Source organism: Callospermophilus lateralis, chromosome 15 (assembly GCF_048772815.1).
Source record: "Callospermophilus lateralis isolate mCalLat2 chromosome 15, mCalLat2.hap1, whole genome shotgun sequence".
In the NCBI taxonomy this organism is placed as follows: Eukaryota; Metazoa; Chordata; class Mammalia; order Rodentia; family Sciuridae; genus Callospermophilus; species Callospermophilus lateralis.
Window position 1 is genome coordinate 21,468,817 of NC_135319.1, and position 15,799 is coordinate 21,484,615.

The following is a 15,799-nucleotide window of genomic DNA, read 5'->3' on the forward strand; positions in this document are numbered from 1 at the left end:
ATTCATATTATGATCATCATAATCAACATGTACAATTATTTTATCACCACAAATATATCTCTTGAACCACTAATTTATTGATCACACCCATTCCCTGCCATTCCCAACCATCCTTAATTCCTGGTAACTACTGGTCTTCTTTTCTTCTCTATCATTTTGACCTTTAGATAATGTTCTATAAATCAAATCATGAAGTATGCAATCTTTGGCCTTTTAAAATTCAAACCAATGCCATTGAGATCAATCTGAGTTGTTGCATGTATAAATATTGTGCTCCTTTTTTATTTCTGAATAGTATTCCATGATGTATTCCAGACTTTGGTTAACCATTTGTTCATTGGGGGACATTTAGTTGTTTCTAGTTTGGAGCTGTTACAAATAAAGTTGACCATTTACATTTAATGTAATTATTGATATGATGGAACATAAATATCTTTTGTTTTCTGATTTTTCCTTATTCTTCATTTCTGTTTTCTGCCTACTATGCATAATTAAAAGATTTGTTGAAATTCTTTATAATATGCTTATTTCTCTATGTAAATATTTTGTATAAATGTTAGTTGCTTGAAGTATTTCAGTATATATATGTATCTTCTCAGAGGCTACTGGTGTCTGATTGTACCAGTTGAGTGAAATGTTGAGATTGTAAGCCTTTAAAGACTTAACATCTTTTTTTTTGTCTTTATTTGTCAATAGTATATTAATAATTTTCTTAAATGCTGCTTCTACATTTAAAAAAGTACTTCAAATATTTTTCCAAGTCATTTTCACACCTTCTCACACATTTCCTAAAGGAAGGTAGGCAAAGCAGATATTCATAAGGCAAGTCAGTGGCTTGGGCAGCACCAGAAAGCCTGACTTCCAGAATGTTCCCTGTGTCACTCTTTGTCTTCTCCTAACTCAGGGCTTCTCCTCTTCAGAGTCGCTGATTCCTGTTAGTTGATTACTCTTCCTGTCTTTGTCGTAAGCTATTCCAGGAAGGTGTGCGCATCCTGGGGAATGGAGACAAAAGAGGCTGAGCAACTTCTCCAGACTACAAGGCAAAACACAGGTCACCCTGAGGTCACATCACCCGGTCATGGCTAGCTTCCCAAAAGAGTGATGGATAGGGTAAGGATAAGTGAAAAGTCAGTTTTTATTCTACTTGAGGAAAGAGAAATCCTATGGATTTACTATCAAATATTCTTAGGCTTTACACCATCTCCAGGAGGTAAAGGTAATGGTGGCATTTTAGAGCATGAAGGAACATTATCATCAAGCTTTTCCTTGGCAGAAAAAGAAATAAAATGCAGTCTCCTAACTGGTCAATATCTCCAGTCTGTGCTTCATTCTACTTCCAGCATTTTCTAGCTAAAATGGTATCTGACCTGAGTACTTGCAGTGGCAAATCAAAGCCCACCTCCCATTCATTGCTCAACTCTGGTGAACTCCAGTGCACTGAAACCCCTTCTTAGGACCTGGAGATAAAAGCAAAAACATCATGGAACACTAGAGCAAGGGTGTCAACTTGCATGCCAACCAACCACTGGCAGCAAATCCAGGAGGTGGACCTGACCAAGCACAGTGAGGGTTGTGCTGCCAGGGGCAGAGGAAGGAGCAGAGTGACAAACCCCTGCCCCAGACCTGGATCCTCCTTGGGGGCAGAGGTGGGATCAGTAGGTGCAAGGCTTTTCTTAACTACTCTGTTCTGCAGATCTTTTTAAGTACCTAAAAAGGTGATGCTAATTCTAAAAAAAAAAAAAAAAAAGCCTCAAGGGGAGAGTAATTGAAATGAGAAATATCCAAATAACTAACTACCACTCTGCTTAGATCTGTGTCCTCTGTATGAATTCTGTCCCTATTGGGTCAAAGAGGAAGTAACAAAAATGCCAGCTGTCTCCCTTATGGATGTGCCCAGGGCCCAGCATCCTAGTGAGGTTCCTGAACCAAAGGTATCATGCATATCTCAGACATGACTGCCCCCACTCTTCAGAGGGCTTCTAATAAGTCATTGCTGACATTCAATGAAAAGAGTAAAGGGCAATGCTTGATGCTGGCTCTCTAGCATATTACTGGTAGACAAATATATGTGAACTTATTGATGGCATACATCAAAAATTATATTTTTAAAAAACCTTTCACACAATATTTCTAGCAATGTAGATATACAAATAAATCATCAAAATTATTTAAAAAACATTTTAGTAATCCAGCCTCTCAGCATAAAACCATTTCCATTAACAACAACAACAAAATTGCAAACAACTTAAATGCCCAAAGTAACCTATAGTTATGCATATCCATAAGAATAACTCTCTTGCGGATGTTTCATATTATGGTCATAAAGACTGCATGACAATGTGGGCTGCAATGCAGGATAGAAATGACAGGAATGCTGTAATTTTAACTCTGCATAAATAGATTCACAGAAAAATAACTAGTAAGGAAGGCTGCCAATATTAGAAATTATTTACACCGTAGAATAGTGGGTACTTTAAGCTATTCTATTTAAAACTAGATTGAGGTTTTGTTACTTTGTAGCAGAAAGTTTTAATAAAGGGAAGAAAGATTAGAATTTTGAATCTAGATCTGAAATTTTCAAAGTGCAACAAAGTTGTGAGAGCCAAGCATTAAAAAAGGAAATAGAGTAAGTGGGGGAAAAATGAAGCATACTGTCTGCTGTGATTTACAGTGTGAAAAAGAGATAAGCTAATCTCCCTACTCAGATAGAGGCTCCATGCTGAACAATGACCACGGCAGCAAACTTGCCACCACTCGGGAAAGTTGTGGGGGAAGAACCTTCCTCAAGGTGTCTTCCTCAGTCCCTTCCTCTTACTCAGTGTGAAGTTATGAGTGAGTGGCAAACAGTGAGGGCAGAAGAAGGTTCATAAGTCATCGTAGGGTTGTCTCTATACTATCATTTCTGCCCAAAGATCCTGTGACTTGTGCCACTACCCAAGATGGTATTTCAGCTTTGAGTTGCACCAAGCTCTCTGTCCAGGAGAGAACCTGTGTGAGTGAGTTCATGTTCTTTGTGCTGCCTATTTTAGATGCATGACAGCTCTTGCAGTAAGGTATGATATTATTCCTACTTTACAGATGAAGGAACCGATGCTAAGTAAGGTACTCTGCAAGAGAAGCAGAGATGTCATGGACCTGTCCAATGAGAAGAATCTGGCTTTTCTCTATGCCAGGCCAACCCTGCATGCCTTAAAAGTCTAACCATAGCTTATAGTTATGTATATTTATAATTATCTTGAGGAAGTCTTAAATCATGGTTACGAAGACCATGGTCCTAATATCCTCAATTCCTCAGACTATGATATTCTTCCCCACCTTCTTTCAGATAGTTTCTCTACCAGTTTATGCAGGCAAGCCAAGCTTTTCACAACTGTGCAGGGGCCCTGCACCTAGCATGGTGTCTAGTAAGGTATTTATTTGTTTAATGCACCAACAAATAACCCATGCCTGCCCCCATTCTTTCCTATCTCCTCACAAGGGTATGGAAAAGCACAGGATGAAATAGGTTCACTCATTCACAGCCAGTTCAAGGACCTGCAGGTTTAGTCTAGAAAGCTCCTAGAGCAAATTTTCCAAGTACAGATAAGAGGAAAGGATAGTACAGCTCTGGATCCAAGATGATACCCACCAACACTTCACTATAAGACCTGTTCCTCTCTCTAGCTTGTCTTTGTCCTTCACCCAAGACTAGTGCCATCTTCTGTCCCACTAACTCATCCTATGGGATTGCTGCCCTTTGAAGCTCAGATTCAAAAAACTCCCATAGAACTTTTGGGAACTGGCTGTGGGTTCTGAAATGCCAGTGAGAATGAGAATAAGAGCATGCTGGCAGCATGAACTGCCAGGGCTGTGAGCAGTAGACAGGAGAATTCTGGGGCAGAAGTGAGATGCATGACAGATGGCCTTTCCCAGAATCACTGTGTCTATACATGTGGGTATGTGTCTGCAGAGAAGAGGGAAAGGTATGTCATGGCAAGGAACCAAAAGCCCTTGCATCAGCAAAATCATAAGCAGAAGAGATAGAGGAAGGTGTTTATGGGCTTGGGAGGAATAGCTATAGCAGTAATGGGAAGAGCCTTCACTTTCCTGTGGATGCAGCCCACTGCCCCTTCCCTCCCACCTTTTCCTCTCCTGCCTCAGGGTCAGGGTCCCAGGTCACCTCCAGTCTTCTGTGGAATCCTTAGCCATGGAGTTGGGTGAGACCAAATTTGGGAAGATGGCTTTTCTGGGTCCTGGCAAAACCATGCTCTTCATTTTGTTCAGATTTTCCCGGGCCAGTTGGCATTTCCGCAGGCAGGGCCCACACAGATCTTTTGCATCCACCAGATACAGGTTCTCCATCCTTTTAATGGAATCTATGAATGAGGTTGACTGCTCAGTGTCTGGAAAAGGGTTTCTCTTCGTGTTAAGCTTTTTCAGCTTGGGGAGCTTGGAGATGTTTACTGGAATGGTTTTTAGCAGGTTGTCATTGAGCCCCACTTCATGGAGTTCCTTCAGAGCACCCAGTGTGGTGGGCACACTGTCCAGGTGGTTCAAACCCAGATTGACAGTACGGATGTTCTTGAGTTGATTCAGCTCCACAGGCAGTCCGTTGGTGGTCAGCTTGTTGTTGCTGATGTTGAGGTAGAGCAAGGTGGTCATCTGGCCAATGGACTCAGGGAGCTTATCTATGTAGTTGCTGTGCAGGTCTAGCCAGCGCAGGTTCTGGAACTTGGAAATAGATTCAGGGATCTTCCTTATCATGTTCCGGCTAAGATCAAGCTCGTCCACATCATTGAGTCGCAGAATGCACTTGGGGAAGGTGGTAAGTCCCATCTTGCTCAGATCGAGGCGTTTTTTCCCATCAAAAGTAATTCTAATACAATTCTTGGCCACATTGAAGGTGATCTTCTTGCCCTTCATGCCTCTCCCAACCTGGGCCATGTTCTTTTACTAAGAGACTTTGTTTGAAGAATATTTTTCTGATTGGATGGTAATCAGTTTGAGGAAGGAGTTACATGAAAATTCTAGAAGATAGACTCTGGTATGAACAAAAAAAAATTAGTTATGAGAGGAGATAAGGGTACTGGACTAGCCCCAAATCATGTGCTTTGCTCCATAATGGTCTAAAAGGGTACAAACAGATAATTGAGAGGAGTCAGAGCATCAGCAGAATTTGATAAAGACTTTTGGGTGGGTTACTTCTGCTGATGCTCTGACTCCTCTTAATTACCAAGTTGTGTGCAATTTTCAGGCTTCAAATTTCCTAGATGTTGAAAGGCAGGTGCGTGGTTGACCTGAAGGATGCTGAATGCATCTCTAGCATCCTTATGACTTATGAATGCCTCCATTGTCCTGGGCTTTGACATGTACTCCTGACCCCAGATGTGTGTGTGTGTATGTGTGTGTGTGTGTGAGTGTGTATGTGTGTGTGTGCACATGCATGCACATGTGTTTCTTGACTATCTGCCACTTTCTATACCCCACATAAATTTAGAGTCTTCTTCATATGACTGTCCTAAGAAGGGGTTTCCATCGGATGCAACATAAGCCTGGCTGTGAGGAAATCAGATGGGAGTTAAGAAAGACTTATTTTATCTCTCTTCACCTTTTGGACTTAGAGGAATCAGTCAGGCCTTGACTAATATAACTACAGGGCAACAGGAAATAAATTGAGACCAGGTTGTCAGGCTTTGCCTACACTATAAGCATGCAGAGGACTGGAGTTTAGCCAGGTGAAGCTATAAGACAATGCTTCCTTTCTCCACCTCCTACCCCTCCCCAGCCTCACAGTAGAATCCCCTGTATGCATAGGTGTTATGTTATGAATGCCACCACACAGAGAAATAGAATGTAGGGGGGATGGAAGATTCTAGCCTCAGCATTCTTGACTTAGACATTCAGTTCTGCTGCTAATAATTTTCTTAAATTCTCAATGCCCAAATTTCCTTGTTTTGTGAAAACAACCCCCTCAAAGAGCTCTTAGGGAGGGAAAATTATCTGTACTACTACATAGAACTTTTGCCAGTGCCTGCCACACAGTAACATCTTGATTTTAGTTATTAAACATAGTGTCTCCAATCCTCAACAACCCAACAAGATCATGGAAGTATCCCTATCATAAAGCGAGGAACACTGAGGCTCAGAAGCGAAAAAGTTCTACAGCAAGGAAGAGGATGCAAACACTGTTCTTTGTGTTTCTGCAACCCCTTTCTTCTTCTAGAATTTGATGGCTCTCTGCTGATTTCCTACTTTTGGATCACGTTTCCCAAAGCAGACAGAAGCATGCTGTTGGAAGCCAAACACTTTATCGCCTCTAGCCCCAGGAAGGATAGATAGGGAGACACGTAACACAGTTTGTTTTCCATCATCCAGACTGTTTTATCAGGAGCCATGCTCATGAGTCTCCAGCAACTGGGATGTGTGACCTATTATCTCACATGTTTCTCATTCAGTAATCTTCAGGGTCCAAAGGGAAAAAAATGACCTTCCTGTGCTTATAATAAATCCCACTATCACCACTCTTAATTGAAGATCAGAGGGTCTCGCCTTACTCAATCCTGTTAGATCATAGCCTCCTGGGCTTGGTGTGTTGATCTCCACATTAAATCAGTGAAAGGGGTCTCAGTTCTCAACAGCACTGATATTCTTTTGAGCAAGCCTTGTTAGCTGATTCTATTTTTCAGAAATGGTGGACATACCACACTCAGGCATAATTGGCTGGTCACCAGGCCTGGCACTTTGTTCACCAGTAAGGAAGTTTCTGTATCATTCAGCTCAGAGAAGCCAGGTAGGATAAAGCAGCTTTAAAAAGACAGCTTTAAAACTTCCTGTTACAGTGAAGTGAGACTATGGGCACCTTGCCCCACCTTGCCCACCGAAGGCACGTAAAGACCTGAGGCAGAATACACAGAGAAGCACACTGAGGACTTAAAGACAAATGGTATTGGGATGATCAAAGACAAAACCCCTAACTCAGAACAATCTGGTAGCATGTTTCCTGAGTCTTCCCTCCTGCTCCCATCTGTATCTCTTGGCCTGGATTCAAAGGCAACCCCAAACATCAAGTGAGGGCAGCAAGATTTCTGATTTTCAAGAAGATCTTGTCATTATTGTAATTTTAGTCCAAGGAACAGGAAAGGGGTCTTTTAGGATCAGTCAGAGCAAAGAAAATCTGGTTTTGCTTGTTTGTTTTTATTGTTGTTGTTTGTTTTGTTTTGTGTTTTCATACCTGGGGTTGAACCCAGGGGCACTTAACCACTTAGCCCCATTCCCAGTCCTTTGTATCTTTTATTTAGAGATAGGGTCATGCTAAGTTGCTTAGGCCTCACTAAGTTGCTGAGGCTGGCTTTGAACTCATGATTATCCTGCCTCAACCTTCCAGCCATTGAGATTACAGGTGTGCGCCACCACACCTGGCTGGTTTTGCCTGTTTTTCTCCCCTCCTGCCTCAGCCTTAGCCTCACTCAGGCACATGGAAAACTGAAGGAAGAGAACCTGTGTATGTGTACAGTACACATAGAAGCACACACATTCCCAAAAGAAGAAGAAAAAGAAGTTATGATCCAGAAAAATTTTTGAAGGAAAGTAATCCAAAACTTCCAAAAGTTGGTGAAAGTCATAAAAAGGACAGATGCAAGAAACTTAGCAAACTTCAAACACGATAAACTGAAAAAAAAAAAAAAAAAATCTGCATTCAGACATATAATCAAGTTGATGAAAAAGAAAGAAATTTGAATCTTGACCAAAAAAAAGCACATTACATTTAGGGGAAAATGTCCAACACTATAAATGACCAGGCCATGGAGCCATGAAGCCCAGAGGCACCAAAAGATAATTTTTACAGTGCTAATAGGAAAATAAAAACAAAACAACAACAACAAAAAAAACCTGTCAACCCAGATGGTGAATGAAGGCAAAATAAGGACATCTTCAAATGAATGAAAAACAAAAGGTTTTGTCACTAGCTCTGTTGCTGTTAAAGAAATGCCAATGAAAGGGAGACGCACTGGAGAGAAACTTGGCTCCTTGTATCTTTTGGAGTAGAGGAAGAACAATGGAAATGATAAATAGCTGACTAAATGTAATAAGCTTTTTTTTTTCCCTTAAAATCTTTAAAATATGTATGGAGTTAAAAGCAAAAATTATAACATGATCTGATAGGGTTGTCAATGTATGTGGATTCAGTATATATGACAACTAAAACATAGTGGGGAGCTGTTAATGAGACCCGAACACTAGTAAAGTTTTTACATTGCTTTTGAAGTGGTAAAATAGTCATTGTAAACATACTGTGAAAGTTAAGGTGTATATTTTGATCCCCAGAGCAAACACTGAAACAAATTTTAAAAGAAATAGTAAAAAACTAAGTATGTAAATGAAAGTAAAACCATTTTTCTTAAAAAATTAAGTAATCCAAAAGAATGCAGGAAGCAGGAAACAGAAGGAGCAAACAGAAACAAAACAAAACAAAAAACCATAAAAATGGTAGTCCTGAATCTAGACATACAATACTTACATTAAATGAAAGTGAACCAAACATACCAATTAAAACACAGTGATGAGATTGGAATGCAAGAGAAAAACAAACTATTATGGGCTTTCTATATGAAATTAAAAACTTTATTTTTACCCTATTTCAATCCACTTCCCTTTCCTTCTCCCTCTATTGACCCCTTTCCTCTACTCTGTTGGTCTTATTTCTATTTATTTATTTTTAATCAATGCATTATAGTTACATACAAAATTGGAATGCATTGTGGTATATACATACATGCACCTACTATAATTTGGTCATGTCATTCCTCAGATCGTCCCCTTCCTCTTGGGTTCCCACCCCCTGCTTCTGTTTGTATTTTACTAATTCCCCTTTATTTTAATAAGAGCCTCTCGACTTCATTCCTTTGTTCTTTTTAGCTTCTACATATGGGAGAAAACATTTGACCCTTGACTTTCTAAATCTGGTTTATTTAACTTAGCATGATGTTCTCCAGTTCTGTTCATTTTCCAGCAAATGACATAATTTCATTCTTTTTTATGGCTGAGTAAAATTCTATTTTTTTGTGTTTGTGTGTGTACACCATATTTTCTTTATCCATTCATCTGCTGATGGGTACACCTAGGTTGGTTCCACAACTTGGCTATTGTGGATGGTACTGTTATAAACATTGGTATGTGTCAGACGTTCACTTTAAACAAAAATGAGTTTAACTGAAAGAAATGGGAAAAGACATGCCAAGAAAACACTAAAGGAGCTGAATCAACTTCATTAATCTCAGACAAAGAATATTTCAGAACAAGAAAATTTAGCTGAAAGGGAGAAAAATATACTAAAATGACAGTTTCCAAGAAAACAAAGAAAAATCCTAAATATGTATATACCTAACAACAGAGCTTCAATATAAATGAAGCAAAAGCTAATAATATTAATAGACAAATTTGTAGTTATCACTGAAGATATCGATGCTTTCTTCTCAATAATCAATACAACAAGTCAAAAATCAGCAAGGAACAATGTGTTCTCAACCTCAGCTCTATTGAAATTGGGCCAGAAAATTCTTGGCTATTGGTAAAGATGAGAGGGAAGACCCTGTGCAGGGTAGGATGTCCAACAGTGTAAGGCCAGAAGAGTCTATCCATTAGATGCCAGTAGCTGCCCACTAGTTGTATCAACCAATAATGTCTCTAGATATTGCCCAATGTCCACTGAGGAGCAAAACTGCCCCCAGATTAGAACTACTGATACAGAACAACTTACTATTACCACCAAGCAACTAGATCCAACTGATAATTTGTAAAACACTATGAAACAGCAGCAGAAACACTTTCTTTTCAAGAGTACATGGAATAGTCACAAATATGTTGTATGTTCTGAATCAGGAAACAAGCCTTGACAAATTTCAGTAAGTGGGAATCATATAAAGAATGATCTCTGAAAATAATGGAATTGAATTATAAATCAGTGATAAAAGATAACCTGAGCCAGGCACGGTAGCCCATATCTGTAATTCCTGTGGCTTGGGAGGCTGAGACAGGAGAATCATGAGTTCAAAGTCAGCCTCAGCAAGAGCGAGGTGCTAAGCAACTCAGTGAGATCCTGTCTGTAAATAAAATACAAAATAGGGATGGGGATATGGCTCAGTGATCAAGTGCCCCTGGGTTCAATCCCTGTATCCATCTCCCCTAAAAAAGAAAGGTAACTGGAAATTTTCAAAATAGCTAACAGATAATGTAAATAACCCATGGGTCAAAAAAACCTCAAGGGAAATTAGAAAATATTTCAAACTGAAAAATATGAAAACACAACATAAAAATCTTATGGTAAGTATGCATCCAAATCAGTGAGTAGAGGGAAATTGATAGCTTTAAAAGTTCCTATTAAAATGGAAGAATGATCTCAAGTCAATAATATAAACTTCCACTTGTAAAGACCAGCAAAAAAAAACTAAATTGTATGCAAGAAGGACATGATAAGTAGCAGAAATCAGTAAAAGTGAAAAAAGAAAGGTAATAGAAAAAAATAAATGAGACCAAAAAAGAACCCCATTTCTTTCAAAAGATTAATACAAGGATTAGCTAGACTGAGAATGAAAAAAGAGGGAAGACCCAAGTTACGAATATCCTGAATTCCAAAAGAGGAGTAACTAAAACTCATAGATATTACCAGGATTATAAGGCAATAGTAGGAACAATGCATCCCCAACAATAATCTTCAATGAGATAGACCACAAACTAATAAATCTCATTTTTGAAGAACTAGACCAACCCAAATAGACCTTTAATGATTAAAGAAATTGAATTAAAAAAAAACAACTTTCAAAACAGAAAAGTCCAGGCCCCAGTGGTTCATTGTTAAATTTTACAAACATTTAAGGAAGACTTCTTAGTCAGTTTAGGCTGCTATAATAAAGTACCACAGCCTGGGTTGCTTATAAGCGGTAGAAAGATATTTTGCAGTTTTGGAAGCTAGGCAGTCCAAGATCAAAAGGCTGGTAGATGTGTCATCTGGTGAGGTCACAATATCTGCTTCATCAGTGACCATTTCTTGCTGTGTGCTTTACGTGGTGGAAAGAGGGCAAGTGAATTCTCTGGGATCACTATTATAAGGGCACTAAAAGCTCTACATAGCCTCATGGTGTAATCCCCTACCCAGTGCCCCACCTTCTAATACCATTACATCAGGATTGAGGATTCAACATATAACTTTGGGGGGAAAACAAACATTCAGTTCATTTCAAAATAACATCAAATTTACATGATCTTTCAGAAAATAGAAGAGGTAATAACCACCAACTTATTTTCTGGGGCCAGCATTACCCTGGCCTAAAATCACACAAGGAAACATGAAGAAAACTACAAACCAATATCCCTCATGAGCATAGACACAAAAATTCACACACTATTAGCAAACTGAATCCAGCAAAATATACAAAGAATAATAAGTGACAATCAAGAGAGAGCATAAGATGGACTGAATATTGGGAAATCAGTCAATAGGATACCCCATATTAACAGATTAAAAAGAAAGAACACATGTTCATATCAATTGATGCAGGAAAAATCGGCAAATTTCACATGTAATCAAGACAAAAATTCTCCCCAATCCAGTAACAAAAACATTATTCCTTAACCTGACATGGGCAGCTACAAAATGTCAACAACAATAGTAACAAAACCCACTGTGACAAAGTACTGAATGCTTTCCCTTTTAAGTATGGAAACAAGTCAAAAAAATATATATTATAATTTTACCTACTTAATGTTATATTGGAAATATAGAGTATAATAACTGAATAAAAATAAATGAAGGGAATACAGACACACACACACCACAGAAAAAATGAAGAATTTCATGGAATTTTAAGAACATTTTCATAATTAATAAGTGAGATTAGCCAGCTTGCAAGAAACAAGAGTAACATATAAAACCCCCATTGTATTTCCATATGCTATCAATTAACAATTAGAAACTAAAATTTGCAAAATAATGATGCACCAAAACTAACATTCTTATATATTTCACAGAGATAACAAAATGTCCAGAATTTCTATGAAGAAAATTATAAAATACTGATGTAAGAAGGCAAAAATTGAAAGAAGTGGAAAAACATACATGTTCATGAATTAGAAGACTCAATACACTTTTGAGTTGCCAGTTCTCCCCCAATAGGCCCTAAAGAACCATGTGATTCCAATCAAATTTCAGCAAGATTGTTTATATATGTGAATGAATTAATTCTAAAATTTAGGTTGAAAGGAAAAGAAAGTGGAAATCAAAAACAATTTGGAAAAACAAGAATGAATTGGAGGACTCAAGCATCTCAATTTAAAATATTGCCAGGTAATCACAACATGTGGCACCGGTGGAAGGATAGGCACATAGACAAACGGAATAGAAAAGAGAGTCCAGAAATAGATTCACACAGATATAGAAAACATAGCAATTGATTTTTGACAAGAGTTCAAGGAGAAACAAGAAACTTTTCAAAAATTAATCTTAGATCATTAGTTATTTATATGCAAATAAATAAATAAACCTCAACCTAATGAAATTTACTCAGATTAACTCAAATTGGATCATTGTATAAAACTTGTAAAAGAAAATGAAGGATAAAATCTTTATGAACTTGAGTTAGGCAAAGTACAATTCATAAAACATCATAAATTGAACTTGAACAAAATGTAAAAACTTTGGGGAAAAAACTGTTGAGAATGAAAAGATTAACTACAGGCTGGAAGAAAATATTTGCAAATCACTTATCCAACTAAAGACCAGTACCAGAATCTATAAAGAGCTCTCAAATACAACAGTAAGGAAAAATGTTTTTTAAATGTGCAAGAGATATAAAGGCACATTTCACCACAGAAGTTATATTGCTGCCAAATAAGCCCACCAAAGGTTGTTCAACATCATTAGCCATTTGAGACATGACAATTAATATCATAATGAGGCACCACTATACAACTATTAGAGTGTCTAAAAGCAAAACAAGCATAACAACCAACATCACAAAGATTTTGAAAGGATGGATAACAACTAGAGTGCCTGGACATTGCAATGGGAAAGCAAAATGGTATAGTCCCTCAAAAAACAGTTGGGCCAATTCTTATAAAATTAACCTTATACTTGACATATGACCCTTCATTCCCTCCTGCTAGGTTTTTAGCCTTGAAAAATAAAAATTTATGTTCACACAGAGATCTTTTCACATGTGGTTACAGCTTCTCTATTCATAGTTTCCAGAAAAACAAAACAAAATCAAATGTCCTGTGAATGGATTCTTTATGCCGGTATACTACTGAGCACAGTTCTCCTGATCAAATCATTGTACATCAATGCACATGTTGGAGTGACGTACTCCCACAGAAATATGTACGATTACTATGCATTGATTAAAAATTAAGGTATATTAAACAATACAAAGCAATATTTATAAAAAGGGATAAATCTATTCAGACATGCAACAGCGTGGATGAGTCATAAAAGCCTTTTGCTGCATAGAATAAGCCAATCTCAAAAGTCTACATAATACATTATTCTATTATGGGACATTTTGTAAAAGCCATCGCTATAGATGGAGAAAATCGACCCATGTTTGTAGGGACTAGCAGTGGTGGTGGTGGCAGGGAACAGCAGTGAGTTTTCTGGGGTAGTGGAACTGCCTGGACCCTGACTATGGTGATGGTTATATGAATCTGTACATATGTTAAAAGCTCAGAGAATTGTACACAAAAGGGACTTTTGTTAAAACTAAAAATTATAAAACTATTTTTGAAAAACTTAGTTATTCAAGTTTTTAAAACTTAAATAATTTATTTGTTACTTCCTCTGTGGCTACTTGCCCAGCCTGGGTTAGAAGGCAGTGACTCTTTTATGCCCCAACAGCCCTGTTCTACCCCTTAAGGAGCATACAGATGTGCAACACCTGGGCACTGCTGTGAGTACAAGGGATCTGATGTGCATACCACAGGGGATAGCTGTTCACAAGGTGGCATGTCAGAAAAAGTTTCTGCACTTGAGTTAAAAACTTCATTGAAAAAGATGAATTGAGATCTGGGAAGGCTATGTTCTGATCTTACATTTATCAATGACTTCTTCTCTTGGATAGAGTTGCCATATTTAGCAAATAAAATTAGAAGACCCTCAGTTAACCTTGAGCTTCAGATAAACAACAGAGAGTTTCCAGTATATATGTTCCAAATCCAACATAGGCCTATATTTTACTTGGCAGCTCTATCCCATGGGCCTGGACAAGAAGTAAACAATTTCCTTTGTCTAGGCTCCTTATTAGTCCCTTGGGATTGATTTAACCAGTCTTCATGCTTATTCCTGCTTTCATTCATTTGTTACTCATTGAGATTAGTATGTTGAGTGCCTACTGAATATTGAGCCTTGGAAGAACACAGGAAAACAATCAACAGATTAGATCTTTAAGTAAATAACTAAAATCTAGATTGTCACTGGTTCTAGGCACCAGATTCCCCTGAGTACTCACAACTTGGGCTACCATTAGGTTTTCTTCTATTTAAGATAAAATTCAAGCATGGGTTAAAGGGTTTCTGGACTGGGAGAGATGTTTCCAGTAGATGGGATAATCCAGTCAATTGGGCCCTGTTGAGCCTGCTCCCTCAGCCCACCCACACCATGAGAAGAAGCCCTCTAGGGTCTGATTAATGATGGCCACAGAGGAATGGATCATTAAGGAGCCTCTTTCCAGTGGGCCCTTTGGCTCTGAGCCTGCCTATTAATCTCCTCAAGGCAAAGCAGTGGGCTGTATAGGCTAGTGGACTTTACCTCCGCCCTCCTGAGCCTGGCCCCCAGGCAGCCCCAGGACAGATAGGAGCATAATGAGCTCCTACCCACTCCATGATTCTCAGGAACACTCTATCCTGTCTGGAATCCTTGGTTATGGAGGGCAGGGTGTGTCGAATGGCTCCGTCCATTCTGACCCCTGAAGCTGCTGGCACCTCATTTCAGTACTGGTAGGAACTAAGGGACCTCCCATTGTCATTCATCTCCATAAGGCCAGCATCTTGCCCACCCACTGAGTGGGAGAGAAAGTTTTGTTGTAAAACTTTGAACCTTTGAGAAGACTGAAACTGATTAGATGACCTATTCTCATCAATTCATAGAAGTCTTCAGATATTACAGTGGGAACAATCCACACAAAGGAAGCTAGCAATTACAGAAAGAAAAAAAGATATAAATCAATATACAAACAGATGGATAGATAGAGGGAGGGAGGGAGGAATGGATGGAGGGAGGGAGGGAGAGATGTAGGAATGAATAATAAACTTTGTTACACATGATCAGCTTAGAAGTCCAAATATGTGGGATTCTAAGTATATGGTATCTTTTTGTTCTCTTCAACTGACATTTTTCCTTTGGAAAAAAAAAGTCCAGTTGGTTTTATTTTAACTTCTAATTAATTTTTCTATCTAGTCCTTGTGAATCAAACAGCATGGTAGGACACCCTGTAGATATCAAAATTAAAAACATAATGGCAATCTATATTTTAACACCATCAAAACATTTGCAAGCATTTTCAGATGAAAGATCCTTATCACAATGATACTTGAATTGGTGATTCATACCAACATATCTTTGACTACAGTTTTAAGCAAGACTGACTTTGTTTCTGTGTATCTGATATATCTAAATATCTTGCTAACATGATCTCATAATAATTATTTTACTCTTTGATACTTGGAGAAACAGGATAGACACATAATAGAATGGAACCCTCAAAGTCACCACTTTTTCACAGTCAGTATTTGGAATTAACTTCATAAGAAGCTTCATGCTATGTGGATGAGAAAT

General features: G+C 38.3%; 2 protein-coding genes across 2 annotated transcripts in view; one reads left to right on the forward strand and one right to left on the reverse strand.

The window, feature by feature from the left end:
- The window catches only part of Wdfy4 (WDFY family member 4), a 243,992-nt gene that overhangs the window by 175,746 nt on the left and 52,447 nt on the right, over positions 1-15,799 (forward strand). The window lies entirely within an intron of this gene.
- Positions 4,156-4,923, reverse strand: Lrrc18 (leucine rich repeat containing 18). The gene has a single exon (XM_076835217.1). It carries the CDS (start codon positions 4,921-4,923, stop codon positions 4,156-4,158), a length of 768 nt encoding a protein of 255 aa, XP_076691332.1.